General features: G+C 38.5%; 1 protein-coding gene across 7 annotated transcripts in view; it reads right to left on the bottom strand.

Moving 5' to 3' along the window:
- FAM227B (family with sequence similarity 227 member B) overlaps window positions 1-27435 on the bottom strand; it is a 303682-nt gene that overhangs the window by 76270 nt on the left and 199977 nt on the right. The window contains exon 12 of one of the 7 annotated variants that reach the window (XM_033190162.1): window positions 27039-27359. The exons of the other annotated variants lie outside the window; for them this stretch is intronic. Coding sequence (XP_033046053.1) covers window positions 27355-27359 — 5 coding nt within the window. The 3' untranslated portion in view covers window positions 27039-27354. Of the gene's footprint in view, window positions 1-27038; window positions 27360-27435 lie in introns of those variants that run through there. 7 annotated transcript variants of the gene reach the window in all.

Here is a 27435-nt window from a genome sequence, read left to right as displayed (position 1 = left end):
TTGTCTATTCAGTATGATATTGGCTGTGGGTTTGTCATATATGGCTCTTATTATTTTGAGGTATGTTCCTTCAATACCTAGTTTATTGAGAGTTTTTAACTTGAAAGCGTGTTGAATTTTATTGAAGGCCTTTTTCTGCATCTATTGAGATAATCATGTGGTTTTTGTCTTATTTCTGTTTACATGATGAATTACATTTACTGATTTACGTATGTTGAACCAATCTTGCATCCCAGGGATGAAGCCAACTTGATCATGGTGGATAAGCTTTTGGATGTGCTGCTGGATTTAGTTTGCCAGTATTTGGTTGAGGATTTTAGCATCTATGTTCATCAAGGGTAGTGGCCTGAAGTTGTATCTCTGCCAGGTTTTGGTATCAGGATGATGCTGGCCTCATAGAATGAGCTAGAGAGGGGTCCCTCTGCAATTTTTTGGAATAGTTTCAGTAGAAACGGTCCAGCTCTTCTTTGTACCTTTTGGTAGAATTCAGCTATGAATCTGGTGCTGCATTTTTATTGGCTGGTAGGCTATTTATTACGGCCTCAGTTTCAGAACTTGTTATTCGTCTATTCAGAGATTCAATTTCTTCCTGGTGCAGTCTTGGGAGTGTGTATGTGTCCAGGAATTTATCCATTCCTTCTAGATTTTCTAGTTTATGTGCACAGAGGTGTTTATAGTATTCTCTGATGGTTGTTTGTATTTCTGTGAGGTAGGAGTAATATCCCCTTTGTCTTTTGTGATTGTGTTTGTTTGGATCTTCTCTCTTTTCTTTATTGGTCTAGCTAGCAGTCTATCTTGAGCAGTCTATCTTGTTGATTAATTAAAAAAACAACTGCTAGATTCGTTGATCTTTTGAATGATTTTTCATGTCTGAATCTCCTTCAGTTTAGCTCTCATCTTGGTTATTTCTTGTTTTCTGCTAGCTTTGGGGTTGGTTTTCTCTTGGTTCTCTAGTTCTTTTAGTTGTGATGTTAGGTTGTTAACTTGAGATCTTTTTATCTCTTTTATGTGGGCATTTAGTCCTATAAATTTCCCTCTTAACACTGCCTTAGCTGTGTCCCAGAGATTCTGGTATGTTGCATCTTTGTTCTCATTAACTTCAAAGAACTTCTTAATTTCTTCTTGAATTTCATTATTTACCCAAAAGTTATTCAGGAGTAGGTTATTCAATTTCCATGTAATTGTATGATTTTGAATGAATTTCTTATTCTTGATTTCTAATTTTATTGTGCTGTGGTCCAAGAGATTGGTTGTTATGATTTCAGTTCTGCATTTGCTGAGGAATGTTCTATGTTCAATTGTATGATCAATTTTAGAGTATATACCATGTGGCAACGAAAAGAATGTGTATTCTGTTGTTTTGGGTGGAGAATTCTGTAGATATCTATCAGGTCCATTTGATCCAGTGCTAAGTTCAGGTCTTGAGTATCTTTGTTAATTTTCTGCCTCAATGATCTGTATTAATACTGTCAGTGGGGTGTTAAAGTCCCCCACTGTCATTGTATGAGAGTCTAAGTGTGTTTTAAGGTCTCTAAGAAGTTGCTTTATGAATCTGGGTGCTCCTGTGTTGGGTGCATATATATTTAGGATAGTTAGGTCTTCTTACTGAATTGAACCCTTTATCATTATGTAACACTCGTCCTTGTCTTTTTTTATCTTTGTTGGTTTAAAGTCTGTTTTGTCTGATATTAGGATTGAAACTCCATTTTTTTCACTTTTCCATTTTCTTGGTAGTTTTTTTTTCCATCCCTTTACTTTGAGACTATGGGTGTCACTGCAAGTGAGACGCATCTCTTGAAGACAGTATACTAATGGGTCTTGGTTCTTTACTCAGCATGCCACTCTGTGCCTTTTAATTGGGGCATTTACCCCATTTACATTCATGGTTAGTATTGTTATGTGTGGATTTAATCCTGTCATGATGTTAGCTGGTTCGTATGGGCACTTGTTTATGTGGTTGTTTTATAGTGTCACTGGTCTGTGTGTTTTGTAGTGGCTAGCAATGGTTTTTCCTTTCCATATTTAGTGCTTCCTACAGGAGCTCTTGTAAGGCAGGTCTGGAGGTAACTAATTCCCACAGCATTTGCTTGTCTGAAAAGGACATTATTTCTCCTTCACTTATGAAGCTAGTTTGGCGAGAAATGAAATTCTAGGTTGGAATTTACTTTCTTTAATAATGTTGAATATTGGCCCCCAGTCTCTTCTGGCTTGTAGGGTTTCTTCTGAGAAGCCCTCTGTTAGTCTGATGGACTTCCACTTGTAGGTGCAGGTGACCTGACCTTTCTCTCTAGCTGCCTTTAACATTTTTTCTTTCATTTCGACCTTAGAGAATCTGATGGCTATGTGTCTTGGGATAATCTTCTTGTGCAAAATATCTTACCGGGGTTCTCTGCCTTCCTGAATTTGAATGTTGACCTCTTTAGCTAAGTTGAGGAAGTTCTTATGAATGATGTGCTGAAATATGTTTTTCAAGTTGCTTTTACTCACCCCATCTCTTTCAGGGACACCAATGAGTCATAGAGTTGGTTTCTTTAAATAATCCCATATTTCTCAGATATTTTGTTTGCTGCTTTTTATTCTTTTTTCTCTATTCTTTTCTGACTGTCTTATTTCAGAAGCCAGTATTCAAGCTCTGAGATTCTTTCCTCCATGTGGTCTATTCTGCTATTAACACTTGTGATCACATTGTAAAATTATTGTAGCATGTTTTTCAGCTCTATCAGGTTGATTATGTTTCTTTCTATAGTGGCTATTTTGTCTGTCAGCTTTTACATCATTTTATTGTGATTCTTAGCTTCCTTCAATTGGGTTTCAATGTACTCCTGCATCTCAATGATATTCATTTCTATCCATATTCTGAATTCTATTTCTATCATTTCAGTCATCTCAGCCTGGTTCAGAACCCTTGCTGGAGAAGTGGTGCAGTCATGTGGAGCAAAGAAGGCACTCTGGCTTTTTGAGTTGTCAGGATTCTTGAGCTGGTTCTTTCTCATTTTTGTGGGCTTATGTTCCTTCAGTCGTTGAAGTGCTGACCTTTGAATGGTTATTTCTTTCATCCTATTTGATGACCTTGCAGGTTTGATTGTGGTATAAGGTAGATTTAGCCAACTGGCTTCATTTCTGGAAGATTCTAGGAGGCCAACGCTCAGTTCCCAACTCCTGGACTGTGAGCTCTAACTCTGAGGGACTTGTATTGGGCCCTGACTTTGTTCTCTGGCTCCTCAAGGTTAGCAATCCACTGTCCTGGGGCAGCTGAGTTGCTCCCAGACCACTGGTCACTACACTCTGATGGGTGGTGTCGGTCAAAGCATTTCATAGTGCAGTGACAGCAGGATCCATCTTTGTTCACACATGCCAGCAGCAGCAGCAGCAATAGCAATGTGTTGGGGTGCACAATCATTGGCTGAAGCAGGGTGCTAGTGGATGCCAGGGTTCCTGTTTTCATATGGGCATTCATCACAGTGGTGGAGGCAATATGGCTCCAGGACTGATGGGTTGGTGGGGGGGTCTCTGCTGGTGACTGCAGGCGGTTGCACTGTTGGTAGTGTTGGCACAGGGTTGGGACGCTGGAGGGCACAGGACCGTGTGTGATCTATGCACTGCAGGCAGGGACAGTCACTCAGGGCAGGGGATGGTCTGCTGTTCTCCATGCTTAGCTTCACTCCCACAGCAGCAGCTTTGGAGGGAGGGTGGGGTGCTGGTGGGGGTGGGGCTGGCTAGCTGGGTAAGTGCCTGCCAAGGCTCCAACTGCAATGATGGTTAGTGGTGGGGAGTGCTGTGGGGGAGCAGAGTGCACTTCTGCCCCAGCAGTGGCAGGGCAGGATGCATACACACACACACACACACACACACACACTGTTAGGGCAAGGAAAGCAAAACCCACCCATACACACGTGTGCCGGTAACATGATTGGGGGGATTGCTGTGGGCCTGGGGGAAGACACATGTGGAGAGGGAGCAGGCAGAGTGGCCGGGCTGGCCCTGGGGGCTGCCCCACTGGCGCTCTCCACCAGTCAAGCATGATCCACCAGCGCAGGAGCTATGAGGCAGGCCCCCAGAACACCGGAGGATGCCCTGCAAGCAGATGTGGCAAGGCTGGGGCCACAGGAGAAGCCAGCAGACCAAGAGGTGCTCAGGCTGGACTGGCCCCGTCTGATGGGCAAGACTGACCTGCAGAGTTCAGGTCTGACAGTTCTCCTGAGGCTCAAGTCTCCTATGGGAGCAAGCCAAACCTAGGAGGATGGCTGTCCCTGGCCGTGTTCTGCTACAGATGCTCTCACGCCAAACCCTCTGGGCTCCACATCAGCTGGCTTGCTGTCCCTACCACTTCTCTAAGCAGTCTCCCTGTCAACTCGAGTATCTGTGGTGGTTTAGGAGTCTCCTCCTGCACTGAGGCCCGTTGTGAGAGCTGGTTGCTCCTTGCCAGTTCAACTGGCCCATTCTCCTTGAGTCGTTGGGAACCAGGAACAAGTCCTGGTGCACCATAGCCCTGGGCAGGGTTCCTGGCTTTTTCCCCACTTCAGCCCAGCTTCTGTGTTTTCCCTGTGACCACACTTGGTGCCTTCCCTCTGAAGATCTGTTAGGAGTACACCAGTCACCTCAGTCCCTCCGTGGCAACTGTTTCACCTGGCTTTGTCTAGTCTGCCATCTTGCCCTCTCCCCTGTTTTTAAAACTTTAACACTGAGATTCAAATATATATTTAACTAGTTTCTTTACTCTCCGCTGTTTTGTCCCCTCATTAGTACACATATATGTATGTATTTATATATGAGGTATCATTTATACGCTGTCATTTTCACCTTTAGTTTTGTGAGTTCTGCCAAAAGCACATGATTGTGTAACTGCCCCCACAATCAAGATACAGAACTGTTCCATCACCCAAATAATCCTTTCATGCCCCATTGTTGTCAATCTCTCATCCCCACTACACATCCTCTGGCAATCTGTTTCTGTACCTATAGTTTTTGCCTTTCTAGAATGTAAAATGGAATCATACAGCATGTAGCCTTTTGGGTCTGGCTTCTTTCACTTAGCATAATGCATTTGAGATTCATGCACATGTTCTACATACTAGTAAATCATTTATTTTTATTGTTGAGTAGTATTTCATCCTTTTTGTTTTGTATCTCACACTTCCTCTTGGAAACATTTTTTATTTTGCCACAGTAATTATTTCAGGAAGAGTCTAAAGTTGGTAAACATTTAAAGTTCTTATTTGCATGAAAATGTTTTTATTTATACTTGCATCTGAATGATATTTTAACTGGTATATATTTTAGCTTAATATCATTTTGCTCAAATCTTTGTAGGTATTCTGTACTTTCTTCCAGCATCGAGTGCTGCCTAATGATATAATCTGATGCCAATCTGATTCTAGTTCCTTTATAAGCAACTTGTGCAAATTTTATTTTTAGAAACTTTCAATATTTTCTACTTATTGTTTGAGTTCAGAGATTTCACCGTGACATAGTTCTTTACTCATTATGCTTAGCCATTGGTGGGCCATTTCAATTGATCACTTGAGTTCTTATTCAGTTTTGTGAAGTGTTCATTGCTCTCTTGCTTTTCCTTCATATTTTCTTCCTGGAATTCGTTTTGAAGTGAAGACAAACTATCTAAATTGATCTTCCATATCCTTTAACATTTCTCTATTTTCTACCTCTCTTTTTTGCTCTAATTTTGAATGCTGGACATTAAAAATATTTTATTTGCTTTTTAGCCATATTCAGTCTATTACTTAACCATTCTGCCAAATTATTTGTTCTGCTATCATATTCTTGATTCCTAATCCCGTTTTTTTTTTTCCTGCTTCATTTTCTGTCAGATTATGCTTTTAAAATAATGCAATATAATTTCAAATAAGCTCCATGGGAGCAAGTAACAGGTGTTGCTGTTGTTGTTTTTTCTGAAGGTGGAGGGGTGGGGTTATATCACCATGGCATTTACTACCACAATTTGGAGTCTGAAACACAGTAGGAGGTGTATAGTGAATATTTTTTAAATGAATGAGTATATAAATTCTAGTAAGAATTTGAAATATATATTTTATATTTCTTGGATTGCCTTTATGAAGGATCAGTTTTCTTGGTGCCTTCACTTTGATCTTTCTTCTTTTCTCCAAATGTTTGTCATCTTTGGTTCATATGTATTATTAAAGATTAAGTTTAGTATTATGGCTGGCTGGCATGAGAGTCCTCTGGAGATGAGTATTTTTTTTTTCTTAGTAAGTTTCACTTCAGTATTGGAGGGCTTCTTATTTGGGTTCTTTACATGTGAGCTGACCATGTCAACTAGCATATTCCACTTTAAGATGCCACATACTTGAAAAAGTGAATCATGTTAGGGACACCCTCCCCACCCCCTTTATGAAAATAAATCCTATGTTGCAAGTAATAGTGACTAAAGGCTCAGGCTTTAGATTAGCCCATCTGTATCAATATTCCAATTTATTTCAAACTTTATTAACTTGTGAAAGTTAAACTCTCTTGTGCCTTGTTTCTTCATCTGGAAAATGAGGATAAAGGAGTACTCATACTCTTCCATTACTGTTCCTTCTCTCTCTCTCTTTCTATATATATATATATAAATAGGAATATATATGTGCCAAAAGATAGATAGATATATATATATATATATATATATACACATACATACTTAAAACAGTGACTGGCACTTAATAAAGGCTCAATAAATGCTGCTGTTGTAATTATTAGTGTTATTACTATTTTCTTCCTGGACAGAACTATCTGTCCTTTAACTTTCTAGCAATGTTTGCTGGAGAACTGAAGTCACCTCAAATTTTATTCCACTTCTTTCCCTGTTCTGGCAAACTATACCTAAGACTAGTTTCATCACTTGCAAAATGAGGATAAAAATAATGCCAACTTAATATGACTGCATTATTTAATTTTATAAAATGCTTAGAAAATTGCCTGGCACACAGTAAATGCTATGTAAGCCTTTAATATATAAAATAGAGATGTATGCCAGAAGATTAGTCTCTGTTTTCTACTGTATTCATCTCTGCTTTTACTGTTTATTAGGATCATTCAGCCTCTAGTATTTCCCTTCTTCTCACTTCTTTTCAGGCTGACCTTCCCACACGAGTTTCTGCTCAATCTCACCTATAATGCTGCCACTAGAATTATCTAATTATCTTCTTTCGAACTGTACTCTCACTTCAGATCTTCTAAAGCACCCTATTTATTTTTTACATCCACTCGCCAGCCCTTTAGGCTTCTTCCAGTGGAAATTTGTCCTCTATTATTTTTGTAACATGTGATGGACTCAGAGAAGTTAAATAAACTTGCCTATGTCACACAATTATTAAGAACAATAATTCAAATGCAGAATGTCTGATTGCAAATCATTTGAATCCTGACAACTCCCCATAGGTCACGTTGTTTCATACTACCTCTGAACACTGTATATTCTCATAATGCACATAGCTTTATATTTTGTAAGTAGTTTTCAATAATTTCTCACTAACATCTACTTGCTTTTCTTAGTAGTTATAATGTTTTTGTCTTCCTTTTTCAGTACACAGGCTTCACTATCACCTCATTTCCATAGCACATAAGTTGTATGTGTCATTTCAATTGTGAACTCTCAGAAATGAATTGCTACTGAAAATAGCGCATCATTTTCCATGTTTAGTTTCAAAAATTTCTCATTTTGAAAAAGTAGGTTTCCAAATACACCTCACCTCCATAAACTTTTATCTTAAAAAAAAGGCTGCCAAGTTAGACTACATGAATAGCTCTTTTTTTTTTTTTTTTTTTTCTGTTTTTATTTTTTTTATTTTTTTTATTTTTTATTATACTTTAAGTTCTAGGGTACATGTGCATAACGTTTATATCATGTATAACTCCCCAATGCAATCCCTCCCTCCTCCCCCCTCCCCATGATAGGCCCCAGTGTGTGATGTTCCCCTTCCCGAGTCCAAGTGATCTCATTGTTCAGTCCCCACCTATGAGTGAGAACATGCGGTGTTTGGTTTTCTCTTCTTGTGATAGTTTGCTAAGAATGATGGTTTCCAGCTGCATCCATGTCCCTACAAAGGACGCAAACTCATCCTTTTTGATGGCTGCATAGTATTCCATGGTGTATATGTGCCACATTTTCTTAATCCAGTCTGTCACAGATGGACATTTGGGTTGATTCCAAGTCTTTGCTATTGTGAATAGTGAATAGCTCTTTTAAAGTTACTAGATAAAAGTTTAAATTACCAGAAGATGCATCATTATGTGTTATTATTTGAGAATTCTTTGACTTGTATAACATGATGCTACTCTCAGAGGAATACATATTAGAATGGAAACCAGATGTGTTTTTCAAGACTAGGCTGAAAAAATGATAAACAAGTAGAAAATTAATATAAGAATGATCTAAGGAGTTTTCTAGAAACCTGAAGCATGGGTATGACAGAAAAAGCATTTGAGAGAGAGAGAGAGAGAGAGAGTGTGTGTGTGTGTGTGTGTGTATGTGTATCTGTGTATGGGGGGTGTGGGGAGAGAGGGAGTGAAAGTAAGCAAATGAGAGAGGGAGCTAGGAAAAAAATATAACAAAGTGGAAAATAAAAATGCAGACAAAGGGAAGGAGGATGGATAGGATTAAAAAACAGTTGCAGAATTGAAAATAGAACCCCGTAAAAAAATTCCCAAATCTTTGTAAATATTTGGTATCACCAAGGTAATAGCACAATATAATTTTATCTGTAAACCAAGGAAGTAAAAAACAGAAAAAAAGATGAATTCTCATTCTAAAAGGGATAAATTAAGTACTAACGAGATGAGGAACATTGTTGAAAGAAAAAAAGTCCCCTTTAAAATCAAAATATATTCTAGGTATGCTAAAATAATCCAAAAATTTTATATATTTCATTCTTTCTTGTCCACCTTTTTGAGAAATAAAATGAACAATGAAATTTTTGATACTTCTGAGTTTGCATTCTGGTTTTATATTCGATGACATTGGAAATAAAGTATATTTATTGTCACAATATGTCAACATGCTGAGTGGCATAAAATGGAATGGAAGGCATAAAGAAGGCAATCAAGGTAAAGGATGAGTACATATAAAAAATTTCATTACCATTTTTGAAGCAGACTTTTACTTAATCCTTTAGTTTTACTAAGAACTAGAATTATCCCCTTTAATTTTATTTATTCAAGGCAAAAATAATAAATATTATCCTAATAAACCATGTATTTTTAGCATAATTTAAAATATGGCAAAAGTTCTTATATTTGAAATCTCTTAATTCAGAATTTGTTACCATTCAAATTGGGTTTTGAATTCAAACTTGTCTTTTTTGCTTTGCAGACATTTCCAAAATTGTGCAAAAATAATAGGATATATCAATTGTTTTTTTTATTTTTTTTTATTTTTTTTTATTATACTTTAAGTTCTAGGGTACATGTGCATGACGTTTATATCATGTATAACTCCCCCATGCAATCCCTCCCTCCTCCCCCCTCCCCATGATAGGCCCCAGTGTGTGATGTTCCCCTTCCCGAGTCCAAGTGATCTCATTGTTCAGTTCCCACCTATGAGTGAGAACATGCGGTGTTTGGTTTCTCTTCTTGTGATAGTTTGCTAAGAATGATGGTTTCCAGCTGCATCCATGTCCCTACAAAGGATGCAAACTCATCCTTTTTTATGGCTGCATAGTATTCCATGGTGTATATGTGCCACATTTTCTTAATCCAGTCTGTCACAGATGGACATTTGGGTTGATTCCAAGTCTTTGCTATTGTGAATAGTGCCGCAATAAACATACGTGTGCATGTGTCTTTGTAGTAGAGTAATTTATAATCCTTTGGGTATATACCCAGTAGTGGGATGGCTGGGTCATATGGTACATCTAGTTCTAGATCCTTGAGGAATCGCCATACTGTTTTCCATAATGGTTGAACTAGTTTACAATCCCACCAACACTGTAAAAGTGTTCCTATTTCTCCACATCCTCTCCAACACCTGTTGTTTCCTGACTTCTTAATGATTGCCATTCTAACTGGTGTGAGATGGTATCTCATTGTAGTTTTGATTTGCATTTCTCTGATGGCGAGTGATGACGAGCATTTTTTCATGTGTCTGTTGGCTGTATGGATGTCTTCTTTTGAGAAATGTCTGTTCATATCCTTTCGCCACTTTTTGATGGGGTTGTTTTTTTCTTGTATATTTGTTTGAGTTCTTTGTAGATTCTGGATATTAGCCCTTTGTCAGATGAGTAGGTTGCAAAAATTTTTTCCCATTCTGTAGGTTGCCTGTTCACTCTGATGGTAGTTTCTTTAGCTGTGCAAAAGCTCTTTAGTTTAATTAGATCCCATGTGTCAATTTTTGCTTTTGCTGCCGTTGCTTTTGGTGTTTTAGACATGAAGTCCTTGCCCATGCCTATGTCCTGAATGGTACTACCTAGATTTTCTTCTAGGGTTTTTATGGTATTAGGTCTAACATTTAAGTCTCTAATCCATCTTGAATTAATTTTCGTATAAGGGGTAAGGAAAGGATCCAGTTTCAGCTTTCTACTTATGGCTAGCCAATTTTCCCAGCACCATTTATTAAATAGGGAATCCTTTCCCCATTTCTTGTTTCTCTCAGGTTTGTCAAAGATCAGATGGCTGTAGATGTGTGGTATTATTTCTGAGGACTCTGTTCTGTTCCATTGGTCTATATCTCTGTTGTGGTACCAGTACCATGCTGTTTTGGTTACTGTAGCCTTGTAGTATAGTTTGAAGTCAGGTAGCGTGACGCCTCCAGCTTTGTCCTTTTGACTTAGGATTGTCTTGGCAATGCGGGCTCTTTTTTGGTTCCATATGAACTTTAAAGCACTTTTTTCCAATTCTGTGAAGAAAGTCATTGGTAGCTTGATGGGGATGGCATTAAATCTATAAATAACCTTGGGCAGTATGGCCATTTTCACGATATTGATTCTTCCTATCCATGAGCATGGTATGTTCTTCCATTTGTTTGTGTCCTCTTTGATTTCACTGAGCAGTGGTTTGTAGTTCTCCTTGAAGAGGTCCTTTACATCCCTTGTAAGCTGGATTCCTAGGTATTTGATTCTCTTTGAAGCAATTGTGAATGGAAGTTCATTCCTGATTTGGCTCTCTGCTTGTCTGTTACTGGTGTATAAGAATGCTTGTGATTTTTGCACATTAATTTTGTATCCTGAGACTTTGCTGAAGTTGCTTATCAGCTTAAGGAGATTTTGGGCTGAGACTATGGGGTTTTCTAAATATACAATCATGTCATCTGCAAACAGGGACAATTTGACTTCTTCTTTTCCTAACTGGATACCCTTGATTTCTTTCTCTTGCCTGATTGCCCTAGCCAGAACTTCCAACACTATGTTGAATAGGAGTGGTGAGAGAGGGCATCCCTGTCTTGTGCCAGTTTTCAAAGGGAATTTTTCCAGTTTTTGCCCATTCAGTATGATATTAGCTGTGGTTTGTCATAAATAGCTCTTATTATTTTGAGGTACGTTCCATCAATACAAATTTATTGAGCGTTTTTAGCATAAAGGGCTGTTGAATTTTGTCAAAAGCCTTTTCTGCATCTATTGAGATAATTATGTGGTTCTTGTCTTTGGTTCTGTTTATATGCTGGATTACGTTTATTGATTTGCGAATGTTGAACCAGCCTTGCATCCCAGGGATGAAGCCCACTTGATCGTGGTGGATAAGCTTTTTGATGTGCTGCTGAATCCGGTTTGCCAGTATTTTATTGAGGATTTTTGCATCGATGTTCATCAGGGATATTGGTCTAAAATTCTCTTTTTTTGTTGTGTCTCTGCCAGGCTTTGGTATCAGGATGATGTTGGCCTCATAAAAAGAGTTAGGGAGGATTCCCTCTTTTTCTATTGATTGGAAAAGTTTCAGAAGGAATGGTACCAGCTCCTCCTTGTACCTCTGGTAGAATTCAGCTGTGAATCCATCTGGTCCTGGACTTTTTTTGGTGGGTAGGCTATTAATTGTTGCCTCAATTTCAGAGCCTGCTATTGGTCTATTCAGGGATTCAACTTCTTCCTGGTTTAGTCTTGGAAGAGTGTAAGTGTCCAGGAAATTATCCATTTCTTCTAGATTTTCTAGTTGATTTGCGTAGAGGCATTTATAGTATTCTCTGATGGTTGTTTGTATTTCTGTGGGGTCGGTGGTGATATCCCCTTTATCATTTTTTATTGCGTCTATTTGATTCTTCTCTCTTTTCTTCTTTATTAGTCTAGCTAGCGGTCTGTCAATTTTGTTGATCTTTTCAAAAAACCAACTCCTGGATTCATTGATTTTTTGGAGGGTTTTTTGTGTCTCTATCTCCTTCAGTTCTGCTCTGATCTTAGTTATTTCTTGCCTTCTGCTAGCTTTTGAATGTGTTTGCTCTTGCCTCTCTAGTTCTTTTAATTGTGATGTTAGAGTGTCAATTTTAGATCTCTCCTGCTTTCTCTTGTGGGCATTTAGTGCTATAAATTTCCCTCTACACACTGCTTTAAATGTGTCCCAGAGATTCTGGTATGTTGTATCTTTGTTCTCATTGGTTTCAAAGAACCTCTTTATTTCTGCTTTCATTTCGTTATGTACCCAGTAGTCATTCAGGAGCAGGTTGTTCAGTTTCCATGTAGTTGAGCGTTTTGATTGAGTTTCTTAGTCCTGAGTTCTAGTTTGATTGCACTGTGGTCTGAGAGACAGTTTGTTATAATTTCAGTTCTTGTACATTTGCTGAGGAGTGCTTTACTTCCAATTATGTGGTCAATTTTGGAATAAGTGCGATGTGGTGCTGAGAAGAATGTATATTCTGTTGATTTGGGATGGAGAGTTCTATAGATGTCTATTAGGTCCGCTTGGTGCAGAGATGAGTTCAATTCCTGGATATCCTTGTTAACTTTCTGTCTGGTTGATCTGTCTAATGTTGACAGTGGAGTGTTGAAGTCTCCCATTATTATTGTATGGGAGTCTAAGTCTCTTTGTAGGTCTCTAAGGACTTGCTTTATGAATCTGGGTGCTCCTGTATTGGGTGCATATATATTTAGGAGAGTTAGCTCTTCCTGTTGAATTGATCCCTTTACCATTATGTAATGGCCTTCTTTGTCTCTTTTGATCTTTGATGGTTTAAAGTCTGTTTTATCAGAGACTAGGATTGCAACCCCTGCTTTTTTTTGTTCTCCATTTGCTTGGTAGATCTTCCTCCATCCCTTTATTTTGAGCCTATGTATGTCTCTGCATGTGAGATGGGTCTCCTGAATACAGCAGACTGATGGGTCTTGACTCTTTATCCAGTTTGCCAGTCTGTGTCTTTTAATTGGAGCATTTAGTCCATTGACATTTAAGGTTAATATTGTTATGTGTGAACTTGATCCTGTCATTATGATATTAACTGGTTATTTTGCTCGTTAGTTGATGCAGTTTCTTCCTAGCCTCGATGGTCTTTACATTTTGGCATGTTTTTGCAATGGCTGGTACCGGTTGTTCCTTTCCATGTTTAGGGCTTCCTTCAGGGTCTCTTGTAAGGCAGGCCTGGTGGTGACAAAATCTCTAAGCATTTGCTTATCTGTAAAGGATTTTATTTCTCCTTCACTGATGAAGCTTAGTTTGGCTGGATATGAAATTCTGGGTTGAAAATTCTTTTCTTTAAGAACGTTGAATATTGGCCCCCACTCTCTTCTGGCTTGTAGAGTTTCTGCCGAGAGGTCTGCTGTTATTCTGATGGGCTTCCCTTTGTGGGTAACCCGACCTTTCTCTCTGGCTGCCCTTAAGATTTTTTCCTTCATTTCAACTTTGGTGAATCTGGCAATTATGTGTCTTGGAGTTGCTCTTCTGGAGGAGTATCTTTGTGGCGTTCTCTGTATTTCCTGAATTTGAATGTTGGCCTGCCCTACTAGGTTGGGGAAGTTCTCCTGGATGATATCCTGAAGAGTGTTTTCCAACTTGGTTCCATTTTCCCCCTCACTTTCAGGCACCCCAATCAGACGTAGATTTGGTCTTTTTACATAATCCCATACTTCTTGCAGGCTTTGTTCATTTCTTTTTCTTCTTTTTTCTTTTGGTTTCTCTTCTCGCTTCATTTCATTCATTTGATCCTCAATCGCTGATACTCTTTCCTCCAGTTGATCGAGTCGGTTACTGAAGCTTGTGCATTTGTCACGTATTTCTCGTGTCATGGTTTTCATCTCTGTCATTTCGTTTATGATCTTCTCTGCATTAATTAGTCTAGCTGTCAATTCTTCCACTTTTTTTTCAAGATTTTTTGTTTCTTTGCGCTGGGTACGTAATTCCTCCTTTAGCTCTGAGAGGTTTGATGGACTGAAGCCTTCTTCTCTCATCTCGTCAAAGTCATTCTCTGACCAGCTTTGATCCGTTGCTGGCGATGGGCTGCGCTCCTTTGCAGGGGGAGATGCGCTCTTATTTTTTGAATTTCCAGCTTTTCTGCCCTGCTTCTTCCCCATCTTTGTGGTTTTATCTGTCTCTGGACTTTGATGATGGTGACGTACTGATGGGGTTTTGGTATAGGTGTCCTTCCTGTTTGATAGTTTTCCGTCTGACAGTCAGAAGGACTGTCTGTTGGTCTGTTAGAGATTGCTTGAGGTCCACTCCAGACCCTGTTTGCCTGGGTATCAGCAGCAGAGGTTGCCGAAGATAGAATATTGCTGAACAGCGAGTGTACCTGTCTGATTCTTCCTTTGGAAGTTTCCTCTCAGGGGTGACGCCACCCTGTGAGGTGTGGGGTATCAGACTGCCCCTAGTGGGGGATGTCTCCCAGCTAGGCTACTCAGGGGTCAGGGACCCACCTGAGCAGGCAGTCTGTCCGTTCTCAGATCTCAACCTCCGCGTTAGGAGATCCACGGCTCTCCCCAAAGCTGTCAGACAGAGTCGTTCGGGTCTGCACCGCCCCCGCTCTTTCCCCTAATGGACTGCAGCTGTGCGCTGTCCGCAGCGGTAGAGTCTACAGAGACAGGCAGGCTTCCTTGAGCTGCTGTGAGCTCCACCCAGTTCGAGCTTCCCAGCGGCTTTGTTTACCTACTTAAGCCTCAGCAATGGCGGGCGCCCCTCCCCCAGCCTCGCTGCTGCCTTGCGGATAGATCGCCGCAGACGGCTGTGTTAGCAGTGAGGGAGGCTCCGTGGGCGTGGGACCCTCCCGGCAAGGTGTGGGATATATTCTCCTGGTGTGCCTGTTTCCTTAAAGCGCAGTATTGGGGTGGGAGTTACCCGATTTTCCAGGTGTTGTGTGTCTCAGTTCCCCTGGCTAGGAAAAGGGATTTCCTTCCCCCTTGCGCTTCCAGGTGAGGCGATGCCTCGCCCTGCTTCAGCTCACGCTGGTCAGGCTGCAGCAGCTGACCCGCACCGATTGTCCGGCACTCCCTAGAGAGATGACCCCAGTACCTCAGTTGAAAATGCAGAAATCACCGGTCTTCTGTGTCGCTCGCGCTGGGAGTTGGAGACTGGAGCTGTTCCTATTCGGCCATCTTGCTCCGCCCCCCCAGGATATATCAATTGTTATAGAGAATTTTAAATATTTTAGAGAAAAAGCAATTTTCAAACATCTTTCAGTACTTTTACAACCTCATTTGCAGATAAGCTAATAAGCTATTTCCATATTATTTTATTGATTCAATTAAACCAGGTGACAGTTTGATTTATTACACATACAGTACTTGGCATTAAGAAGCAATATTTCTTCTAAAACATGCTATAATTTTGTATTTCTACTTATTCAGCAGCTTTCTAAGCTCATGCTACAATGTTTCCAACTTCCAAACTACTTAGGCTAAGAAATCAAAGCTATAATCATGTGTAGCCAAAAAAATTATATTAGAAAAAAATCAGTCTTGGCCGGGCGCGGTGGCTCAAGCCTGTAATCCCAGCACTTTGGGAGGCCGAGACGGGCGGATCACAAGGTCAGGAGATCGAGACCATCCTGGCTAACACGGTGAAATCCCGTCTCTACTAAAAATACAAAAAACTAGCCCGGCGAGGTGGTGGCGCCTGTAGTCCCAGCTACTCGGGAGGCTGAGGCAGGAGAATGGCGTGAACCCGGGAGGCGGAGCTTGCAGTGAGCTGAGATCTGGCCACTGCACTCCAGCCTGGGTGACAGAGCGAGACTCCGTCTCAAAAAAAAAAAAAAAAAAAAAATCAGTCTTATTTTATTGTTCTTCTGGGCACTATAAAATGACTAATATAATTTTTGCCAAATTAGCCATTTTTTCTTGGCATTAGACAAGATTTTAGTTTTAATATATTCTTTTTGTTGAGCAATTCAGGGTGGTGTTATAATCTGATATGAGCAACTCTGCTACTATGTTTCTCTGCTAACATCCTTCTATGTAAAGAAGTATAGCTTTCAGGAATATGAAAGCAATTTTCTTTCAGGTAAAATAACCAGAGAGGGTACTCAGGATTAAACTTTTTTCAAAATATCAACACTGTTGTTCTTACAATTTTTTTCTCCATGTCACAAGAATTGATTTGAATACTAAGTACATTAACTTATATTTTGGCAACTTTGAAACCCATTTACAGCTGAAATCAAAGAATAAATCAGTTTTAGGTTTTCACAATAAAGTCTCATAATATAGTTTGACTTCTGATATTTTTCATGTATTATACTACTGGGGCCTATGATACGCTGGTTGTCAGAGACATCCTTAATTAGAAAAATGAGGGAGGATGGCCCTTATTATTTTCATTAAAATGCATAGTTAACAAAAACTTTCCTTTTGCACCAGATATCCTTAAAAAGAGATACTGTTTCTACTTCCACACTTGTGTGGAAATTGAATTTCAAGATGCTTCTTGGTTCAAAGGAGTAAAAGGTCCAGATCTCTCTGATCCAGAATGAATTGGCCCTTGGGTGATAGCATTTCTCTCAGCCAAACTTTCCAGTTGTCTGATTTTCCCCTCTAATCATGGTCTTCTCCCAGTCTCCCTTAGCTCAGCAAATGACATCACCATTTATCTAGTTACAAATATTGGACATCTGGAATTTAACCTTGACTCCTCTTTGTCTCTTACATTGAATCAGGCTTTGTCCCTGATATGGTTTGGCTCTGTGTCCTCACCCAAATCTCATCTTGAATTGTATTCCCATAATTCCCACGTGTTGTGGGAGGGACCTGGAAGGAGGTAACTGAATCATGGGAGCAGTTTCCCCCATACTGTTCTCATGGTAGTGAATAAGTGTTACGAGATCTGGTGGTTTTGTAAGGGGTTTCCACTTTTGATTCTCTCTCATTCTCTCTCTTTACCTGCTACCATCTGTGTAAGACCTGCCACGCTCCTCCTTGCCTTCTACCATGATCATGAGGCCTCCCCAGCCATGTGGAACTGTACGTCGATTAAACCTCTTTCTTTTGTAAATTGCCCAGTCACTGGTATGAATTTATCAGCAGCATGAGAACAGACTAATACAGTCTCCAACATACATCTACCTACTCCTTTCCATCTCCCCTACCATAATTAGTCTAAGATATCATCTCTGACCTGTATTTCAATCATGGCCTCCTAACCAGTCTCCTTACTTCAACTTTTGCCATCTCCCATTCTCCAAAAAATTTTCAGAATGATTATACCCATTATACTTGCTAATTATAACTTATTATGCTTAGGATCAAAAGTCTTTAATGTTGGTATCAAGGTCTTAGGTACATTGGTCTTGTATTGCCCAACTTTCCCTTTGTTCAGTATGCTCCAGTTATACTACATTTTGGTTTCTAGAACACAACAAGCTCATTTTCACCTCATAGCTTTTGCTCTTGTTACCTTTATCTAGAATGCTCTACCTCCACTTTGGATTTCTTTTTATTTATCAGATCTCAGCTTAATGACAATTCTACAGAAAGACATTTTGTAATGAGATTTGAAACATCCTTCTCCTTTCTGTGTTATTTGACATCATAGTAACCTATTTATTTCCTCCTGAAATAGCCATCAGAGTTATTTTTAATGTCTATTATCTGCCCCCTCCTCCAATAATTTAGGCTCTAAGTCAGGGACCTTGCTTATCTTATTGAACAGTATGTCATAATGCACACTATCTGAATACAGAGTAAGTGTTGATTTAATATAATTAGCTGAGTTATCAGTTAAATAAGACCAAGGACTTTATTGCATCACAAACTCAATATGTAAAATTTCAAAGGAAATGTCTGATAATTGGTTACATGACTCTTGGGTTCCTCATGCAGACTGAATATATATATGAGAAAGAGAGAGAGAGAGAGAGAGAGAGAGAGAGAGAGAGAGAGAGAGAGAGAGATGGGGAGATAGTGAGGGAGAGAAGGTAGAGAGGGAGAGAATTTGTGAGGGGAATTTCTTCTCTGTTAGTCCACTTCTCCTTTTGGTTGCGGGGAGGAGGGAGGGGGGAATCTCCCTACACCCCAAACCAAGTGAGAAAGCCTAGTGTTTGGGGGATGTTGAGGATCACAGAGGACACTGGAAACAATAGTCTGCATATTGGAAAAAGAAGAGTAGAGTTTTATTTAGGAAAAATGGGGATGTCACTGATGACTTTGGGGCAGAGAAATAACATGGTTGCAATTATGTTTTAGAAACATAACAACATTTAAAATGGATTGGAGATTGGGGAGAGAAGATACAAAGAGGTGGATTAGGAGTAGAATTAATGTGAACTATAACAATAACTTGATCTAGGATGTGAAAATGATAACTGATAGGAAGAAACAGGTGTAGAATAAGTTGTGGTAGAATTGACATTTTTTGGAATTAATTAGAGGAATAAGGAGGACTCACTATGTTTGAATTAATACTTAAAACTATGGAAGGAAAAATATAAGTCATAGCTGAGGATAGAAAGAACGTTTAGCTTGAAGAGGAGCTTAAGCAGAAGTATAAACCTCCTTTCTCGTGCATAAGCGATTGTGATAGCCACCAGTTTTACACAAATACAAATTTTTACTGAATACTTGGCTTTTCATGGATGTAGCTCTATAATTAAGGTGGTGGACTCCATGACTTTCTTTTTCTTCTTTACTATCATAATTACTTTTACTCTGCCTGTTTTTCTCACTTTTGAACATGCTTTGAAAGTTAATGAATTAAAACTTAAGCCAGTTTTGCTACTAACACATTTTGCTACATTGCTACTAACATGAAACATTTTTAAAAGAAAAATTACTATTGCTAGATTTACCCCTCATTTTGCTGCCTTGCTACACAGACAATTCATGTAGAACCAAATAATGACAATTTAGAGCTAACAATGTAATAACCTCAATTGCACAGGGTCTTTGTTTGTCATGATGTTCTTCTGGGGATGAAGCAAAACTCTCTCTGTTAGAACATTTTTCAACATTTAGAATGGCATGAAGCTGTCAAAACTAGGCACCAATGTAAAGCATTGACTCAAGGAAATTGATTATTTCCTAAAGTTAAGCAGTAACTTAAGGGAAATCAAGACAATCAAGAATGAATTATATAATATGCTTTCATTATATAGAAATGTAAAAGTGGAAAAAAAAAAAAAACAAAACAAACCCAAACTAGTAGCTCCAACTAGAGATTTTGCTCCAGGTCTAAAGTTGTATCACAATTCAGTAAATTCATAATATAATTTTAAGAACTTTAAATTTAGATTAGCATTTCAGATAACTTCTTATAAATATAAAATTAAAGCATAAATTTTTATAGACTCAGAGATACAAGAGTCAAGTAACTTTCGTAAACTGAGATATTTATAAATTTGAGTCACAGGCACACCACAATTTTGAGCATGTGACTCATACTTTGTATCTTATATACAGTTAGTTTTAAAACGTTAGAGCATTATGCCAAGGGTAAGCACAAGTTTACATAATTGAGGATTTACAGGGACCTCAGGCTTGCTCAATTACGTTTGGGATTTTATGCCAGAGTTTAAACTACTGTCTTTGACCAGGCCCATCAGGTTTGGGTTGACATGTCCATACTACAGCCTCCTTTTATATTAATACTTAGAATAAACCCAAACTCCTATTACCATGACCTACAAAGTTCATTATGATCTGGTCCCTGCCCACCTCTTCAGGTTCATTCATCTCTCACTACTTTTTCCACTTTTCATTCATATTAGCCTTCTTTCAGTTCTTGGAACACACCAAGATCCACCCCCCACATCACACCCCCCACCAATCTACTTGTTTATGTTTGTTCTCTCACTGGAATGCATGCTCTGTTAGGGCAGAGGTCACTTCCAGAATATTCACCATATATCTCCAAAAGGCCAGGACAACATCTGGCACCAAGTATCTATTTGATAAATATTTGTTAGATGGATGAATCAAAGAAATAAGTAAGATTGGTTATATGGCATGACCCAGGGTTCAAGCTGATTTATGGAATGGGGTGGACAGAAGAAAAGAGGAAGATAAATTCATAGTGTAAGGACAGCACTGAGAATGTAGTAGAAATATATCTTGGACAAAGATGCCCTCTCTCACCACTTCTATTCAACATCGTACCTGAAGTCCCGGTCAGAACTATCAGGCAAGAAAAAGAAATAAAAGGCATCCAAATAGGAAGAGAGGAAGTCAAACTATCCCTGTTTGCAGATGACATGATTTTCTACATATAAAACCCCATAGTCTCTGTCCAAAAGCTCTTTGAACTGATAAATAAGTTTAGCAAAGTTTTGGGATACAAAATCAATGTACAAAAATCACTAGCATTCCTATACACCAACAGTCAAGCTGAAAGCCAAATCAGGAACGCAATCTCATTCACAATTGCCACACACACACGCACACACACACACACACACAAATACCTTCCTAGGAATACAACTAACCAGGGAGGTGAAAGATCTCCAAAATGAAAATTATAAAACATTGCTCAAAGAAATCAGAGATGACACAGATGCATGGAAAAACATTCCATGTTCATGGATAGGAAGAATCAAGATCATTAAAATGGCCTTACTGCTCAAAGCAATTTATAGATTCAATGCTATTCCTATCAAACTACCAAAGACATTCTTCACATAACTAAAGAAAACTAGCTTAAAATTCATATGGAACCATAAAAGAGCCTGAAGATCCAAGGCAATCCTAGGCCAAAAGAACATAGCTGGTTGGGTGCAGTTGCTCACACCTGCAATCCCAGCATGTTGGGAGTCCCAGGTAGGCAGATTGCTTGAGGCTAGGAGTTTGAGACCAGCCTGGGCAATATGGAAAAATCCTGTCTTTATAAAAAATACAAAAAAAATAGCCTGGTATGGTGATGCATACCTACAGTCCTGGCTACTCAGGAGGCGGAAGGATCACCTGAGCCCACGAAGTCGAGGCTGCAGTAAGCCGTGATTATGCCACTGCACTCCAGCCTGAGTGACTCTCTTAAAAAAATAACAAAGCTGGAGGTATCATGCTACCTGACTTCAAACTATAATATAAGGCTAAGGCTACAGTACTAAAACAGTATGGTACTGGTACAGAAAGAGATACATAGACCAATGTATCAGAATGAGCCTAGAAATAGGGCTGCATACCCACAACTATCTGATCTTTGAGAAATCTCACAAAAACAAGCAATGAAGAAATAACTCCCTGTTCAATAAATGGTGCTGGGATAACTGGCTAGCCATATGCAGCAGATTGAAGCTGGACCCCTTCCTTACACCACATACAAAAATAAACTAAAGATGGATTAAAGACTTAAATGTAAAACTTAAAACTATAAAAACCCTGGAAGGTAACCTAGTAAATACCATTCTGGACATAGGAACTAGCAAACATTTCATGACAAACATGCCAAAAGCAACTGCAACAAAAGCAAAAATTGACAAATGAGATCTAATTAAGCTAAAGAGCTCCTGCATAGCAAAGGAAATTATCAACAAAGTAAACAGACAACCTACAGAATAGGAGAAAATTTTTGCAAACAATGCATCTGACAAAGATTTAACATCCAGCATCTATAAGTAGCTTAAACAAATTTACAGGCAAAATCAAACAGCCCCATTAAAAAGTGGGCAAAGGACATGAACAATTTTGAAAAACATACGTGTGTCTAAAAAACATATGAAAAAATGCTCAATATCACTAATCATTAGAGAAATGCAAATAAAAAACACTGAGATCCTATCTCAGATCAGTCAGAATGGCTATTATTAAAAAGTCAAAAAATAAATGCTGGCAAGCTTGCAGAGAAAGGGGAACACTTATACACTGCTGATAGGAGTGTAAATTAGCTCAACCATTATGGAAAGAAGTGTGGCAATTCCTCAAAGAACTAAAAACACAATTACCATTTAGGATCCTATTACTGGGTATGTACCCAAAGGAATATAAATCATTTTACCATAAAGACACATGCACGTGTGTGTTCACTGCAGCACTATTCACAATAGCAAAGACAGGGAATCAATCTAAATGCCCTCAATGGTAGACTGGAATAAAGACAATGTGGTACATATAGACTACACAATACTTTGCAGCCAATAAAGAGGACAGGATCATGTCCTTTGCAGGAACATGGATGGAGCTGGAAGCCATTATTCTTAGCAAACTAACACAGGAATAGCAAATCAAATACCATATTCTCTCACTTATAAATACAGCTAAATAGTGAGAACAAATGAACAGAATTAGAGGAACAACAGATATTGGGGTCTACTTGAGGGTAGAGGGAGGGAAGAGGGAGAGGATCAGAAAATATAACTATCAGGTACTATGCTTAGTGCTTCGGTGATAATCTGTACACCGAACCCTTGTGACATGAGTTTAACTGTATAACAAATCTGCACATGTACCCCTGAACCTAAAAGATAAAAAAAAGAGAGAAAAAAAGAAATATGTGTTGGACCACAATTTCAGATATGCAAAGAATAACATATAAATTTATATCTATAAATATAAATAAACTTAGCCATAATTTCGAGAATTCTGCTCTTCCAGTTTGGTAAAAAACTTAACCTCGGTTATTCTTGGGTTTCCCTCTTCTGTTTCAAGATGGGATAGATTTCAAGAGTTTTATGCATGGCCAAAGCTAGGGTATCTGGCTGAGTCATTTGTCTACCCTGATTCCTCTTCTGGGGTATTCACTCACTCTGTTCACATAATTTCTACAGGTCTGAACTCCCGGCTACTTCCAGAATTATTTTAAAATATGGGAAATATTTATGAGGGGTCCTTATGGACCTATTTGTTCAGACACATTAGGCAGCTCTGATTCTCTGGAGTATTGCTGCCTCTGCTATGTGCTGTGGTGCTGTGGTACAGATACATATATACAAGCGTGGCTCCCCAAATATGGGGGCCATAAACTTTTATCTATGCTCCTAGGTCCATGGGGCTCTATGATAGTTTCCCTGGGCTGCTTCTCAAATGCACTCTAGTGCTTCCTTTATTTTCAGTGCACTTGGCATGACGTTTGGAAAAGGATTCATGTTTTAACCTAGTCAGGAAGCATTTATGACTTTTTCCCCTCAACCTTTCCTTTCCAATATCTTTTTGAAAATACGAAGAACAGAAAAAATGGGATAAATGAACCCAACTTAATATTTCATAAGCCCATTCTGCCAATTAAGTTTTGACCACAACAAAACTGGAATTAAGTTTTGACCACAACAGAGGCAGAGTACAATTCTGATCATGTCACTCTTCTGCTTACCATACTATAATGGCTTCCTACTGCTCTTGGAATACAGATCATATGTTTTAATAAAGCACACGGAGATCCTGTCTGCCTCTCCAACCTCTTCATGCACCACAGTCCCTTCTCATTCTCTCTACTAGGACTAAACCTGTGTTTCACTGTGAAAAGGACAGGTTTTTTTTTGTTTTTTTTGTTTTTTTTTTTTTTTTGTACAGTACCTCTTCACCTGGTTAACTCCCATTCATGCTGCAAAGTTGCAGCATTAGTGGAATTTTTTTCAGGGAAAGCTTACATATTGCCACTTATTATAGATACTCATGGCACTATGTATCTTTTCTTTGTAGCACTTGTCCATGATGGTTACCTTGTCTCATAAGAAGATAAATGCAAAGGATAACTACAATTTAATGGCATTTTCACTTGTCAGATTAACAAAACTCCAAATGTTTTGATAACAAATTTTTTGAAATAAATGGGCACTCTTATGTACTGCTGGTGGGATTATAAAACTAGTACAACCTGTGTGGAGGATAAGTTGACAATAACTTGTTTTTAATACCTTTTGTCCCAGGCAGTCTACTTCTGGAAATTGATCCTATAGATTTATTTTCATAGTATAAAATGACATATTTTATGTCTTTATTCATTACAGCATTTTTTTGGTAATAGAAAACTACTGAAAAAAATTAAATGTTCCTCAATAAGAGGCTGCTCAAATACATTGCGGTATACCCATTCAAAAGAATACCCTGTAGCTATAACAACAAAAAAAATGTGAGAAGCTTCCTAAATAATGAGGTAGGAAGATTTTTCTATTTTTATTAAGTAAAAAAACAACATACAGAACAATGCATATGGCGTGCTACCTTTTGTATAAAAAGGGGAAAAGTAAAAAAGTAAACAAGTAAAAATCATATGTATGTCCACACAAACATATGTATCCAGTTTGCCTGTATAAGCATAAGGAAACTTTGAAAAGATACACAAGAAACTAATAAAAAGAATTATCTATATTTTGGGGAAGAAAGAAAACTGAGAGGATATGGAACAAAATAAGATGTAAGAATGCAAAGTAATGAAAATATTTAATTATGTTCCCTTCTACTGATTATATTATACATGATTATGAATGAGGCAAAGTTTTAAAATTAACTATCAAAACATAAAATTAATGAAAACAAGTTATTTTCTTTCATTTACTTTTACATGGATAAAGAATATAATGGAGGTTGCTTAAGAAAAGTTAGGTGGCTAATTATTACTTCAACAACTGCCTGCTTTCGCGATACTTTATGAAATAGATTCTCTCTATTGGTTTAATACATTCCATCCCCAAATCAACTATCCAAGTATTAGGCATTGTTTCCTTTTGAAGGATTACCAGTGTTAGCCTTTACTCCAAAGCACATTTTAAAAAGCCAATATTTAGGAACAGATGCAATAATCTTTTGTTTTAAAAATTTAAAACTCATGAGATGTAGGTATTTCCAATTTAAAATGAAGTTAATTATTATTATTATTATTTATTGAGATGAAGTCTCACTCTGTTGCCCAGGCTGGAGTGCAGCGGCGTGATCTCGCCTCACTGCAACCTCTACCTCCCAGACTAAAGTGATTCTCCCACCTCAGCCCCCAGAGGAGCTGGGATTACAGGTGCCCAACTATTTTTTTTTTTTTTTTTGAGGCGGAGTCTCGCTCTGTCGCCGGGACTGGAGTGCAGTGGCCAGATCTCAGCTCACTGCAAGCTCCGCCTCCCGGGTTTATGCCATTCTCCTGCCTCAGCCTCCCGAGTAGCTGGGACTACAGGCGCCCGCCATCTCGCCCGGCTAGTTTTTGTATTTTTAGTAGAGACGGGGTTTCACCGTGTTAGCCAGGATGGTCTCGATCTCCTGACCTCGTGATCCGCCCGTCTCGGCCTCCCAAAGTGCTGGGATTACAGGCTTGAGCCACCGCGCCCGGCCACTAATTTTTGTATTTTTAGTAGAGATGGGGTTTTGCAGTGTTGGTCAGGCTGGTCTCAAACTCCTGACCTCAAGTGATCCTTCTGCCTTGGCCTCCCAAAATGCTGGGATTACAGGCATGAGCCACCGTGCCAGGCCAGTTAATTCTTTCAAGCCAGCAATGGTGTGTTAAAAAAAGAAATTCAATCTACAAATAACAAAAGAAAGACAATGGTTCAAAGTATTTCTGTGCTTAGTCTATCACTATAGGTCTGTTAAAACAAGAGCAACAAATGGTTGCCAATGTATAACTTAAAATATCCAGAGGGTTACCCCATCTACAGTTACCCAGTTATTCTTAGTTCCTAGAGAATTCCTTTAGAAGCATAAGCACAATAAGGGCACAGTGAAATCTAAATTTGGTTCTCCATTATAGCTGTGGTCCTAATGAATTGTGGGCCCATCCTGAATTAATAATTCTCCAATAAGAAAAATGATAATCAAAGAATTTAAACCATTGATATAGTTCCCTTGTTGAGATTAATCTGTTCATTAATATTACTGGGATCATATTTCCAAATTACAGAGTGTAACAGCATCTAATGCACTTTAAGTGCATAGATCACAATTTTATCCTTTTGTTTCCCATTTTACAGTCAATCCTATATAGCAGATATTAAGGAGGAACTAAGCACTCTTTGCTAACAAACTATCCATTTCTTTTAAGTATTTAGCACTTAGTTAGCAAATGTTGACTTCTAACTTCTGATTTCTTGGTTTAAAATCCATGGGGTCAGTATGGAACAAATGGATTTAGTAGCTCTTGAGTATCTTTACATTGTAAACTTACTAATGATGACTTTTATTTCTTTAGAAGCAATATCTAAGTCCCAGGAATTCTGAACCTGCTCATTATTGCTACCTCCCAAACTAGTGGAGTGTGATTCAGAACACAGTAACATTATATTTTCTTTCCTCCTTCTCTTCCTCCTTTTAGAGAATACATGATGGGATGTTTTCAGCTTTCTAGCTTTCAACAGATGCAATTATCAGAGTCTGTCCCCCTCTGCTTTAATAAATGTGGAACATTCAACATTTGGCATATAAAGAGTAACTGGGTACATCTGAACTATTCTGTGCTCTTGATTCTGTTCCCTAAAGGGACAGATACAAAGAGAAATCACATAAACTATAATCCAGTTGAGTAGATTTAATTTTCCTATTTGGTCTACATGCACCACCTGGTGGTAAAGTAGTGCATTTCAAGTAGAGAAGAGTGTGTGTGTGTGTGTGTGTGTGTGTGGTGTGTGTGTGTGTGTTTTGAGGTGTATATAACATGAAAAAGATAATTTTAATATATTTCTTAACACTGATTTAAATAGACAACATAATTATTCTACACCAAGAATCTAATACAACACTTGAGCACTACTTCATGTATACCAGAACAGGAAGTAAAGGAGAGAACTCATGCTGGAAAGGAAAATAGCTTACTCTTATTTACCTTAGCAATACGTCTTATAATTCCATCTCTAAATTAACATTTATTGTTACAATATTCTTACTGAGGCAAAATTCAAACACTGATAATCAATGCGAAACCATTTCCTCCTTTTTAATTTTTAAGAATAACAGCTTTTAAAAGTAGGTGCCCTGTTCCTTATATTAATAGTGACCATAAGTCACAGATCATGGAATTATAAAGCACCATAAAGTCATTAGACCAATACACCAATTTTACAAATGTAGCAGCTGAGACTCTGGAACAGCAGGTAACTTGCCCAAAGTCATATCGGTTATTAGTGGTCCAACTCAAATAAGAATCTAGATCGTCTCATTTTCAGCCTAGGAATACAATACATAAAAATTGTACTTAAATTCATATTCAATGAATTGTCTCTGTATGATGTGATAATATTCA

The sequence above is a fragment of the Trachypithecus francoisi genome, unplaced genomic scaffold (genome assembly GCF_009764315.1).
Source record: "Trachypithecus francoisi isolate TF-2019V2 unplaced genomic scaffold, Tfra_2.0 Lachesis_group3, whole genome shotgun sequence".
In the NCBI taxonomy this organism is placed as follows: Eukaryota; Metazoa; Chordata; class Mammalia; order Primates; family Cercopithecidae; genus Trachypithecus; species Trachypithecus francoisi.
This window is presented reverse-complemented; position numbering and strand designations above follow the sequence as displayed.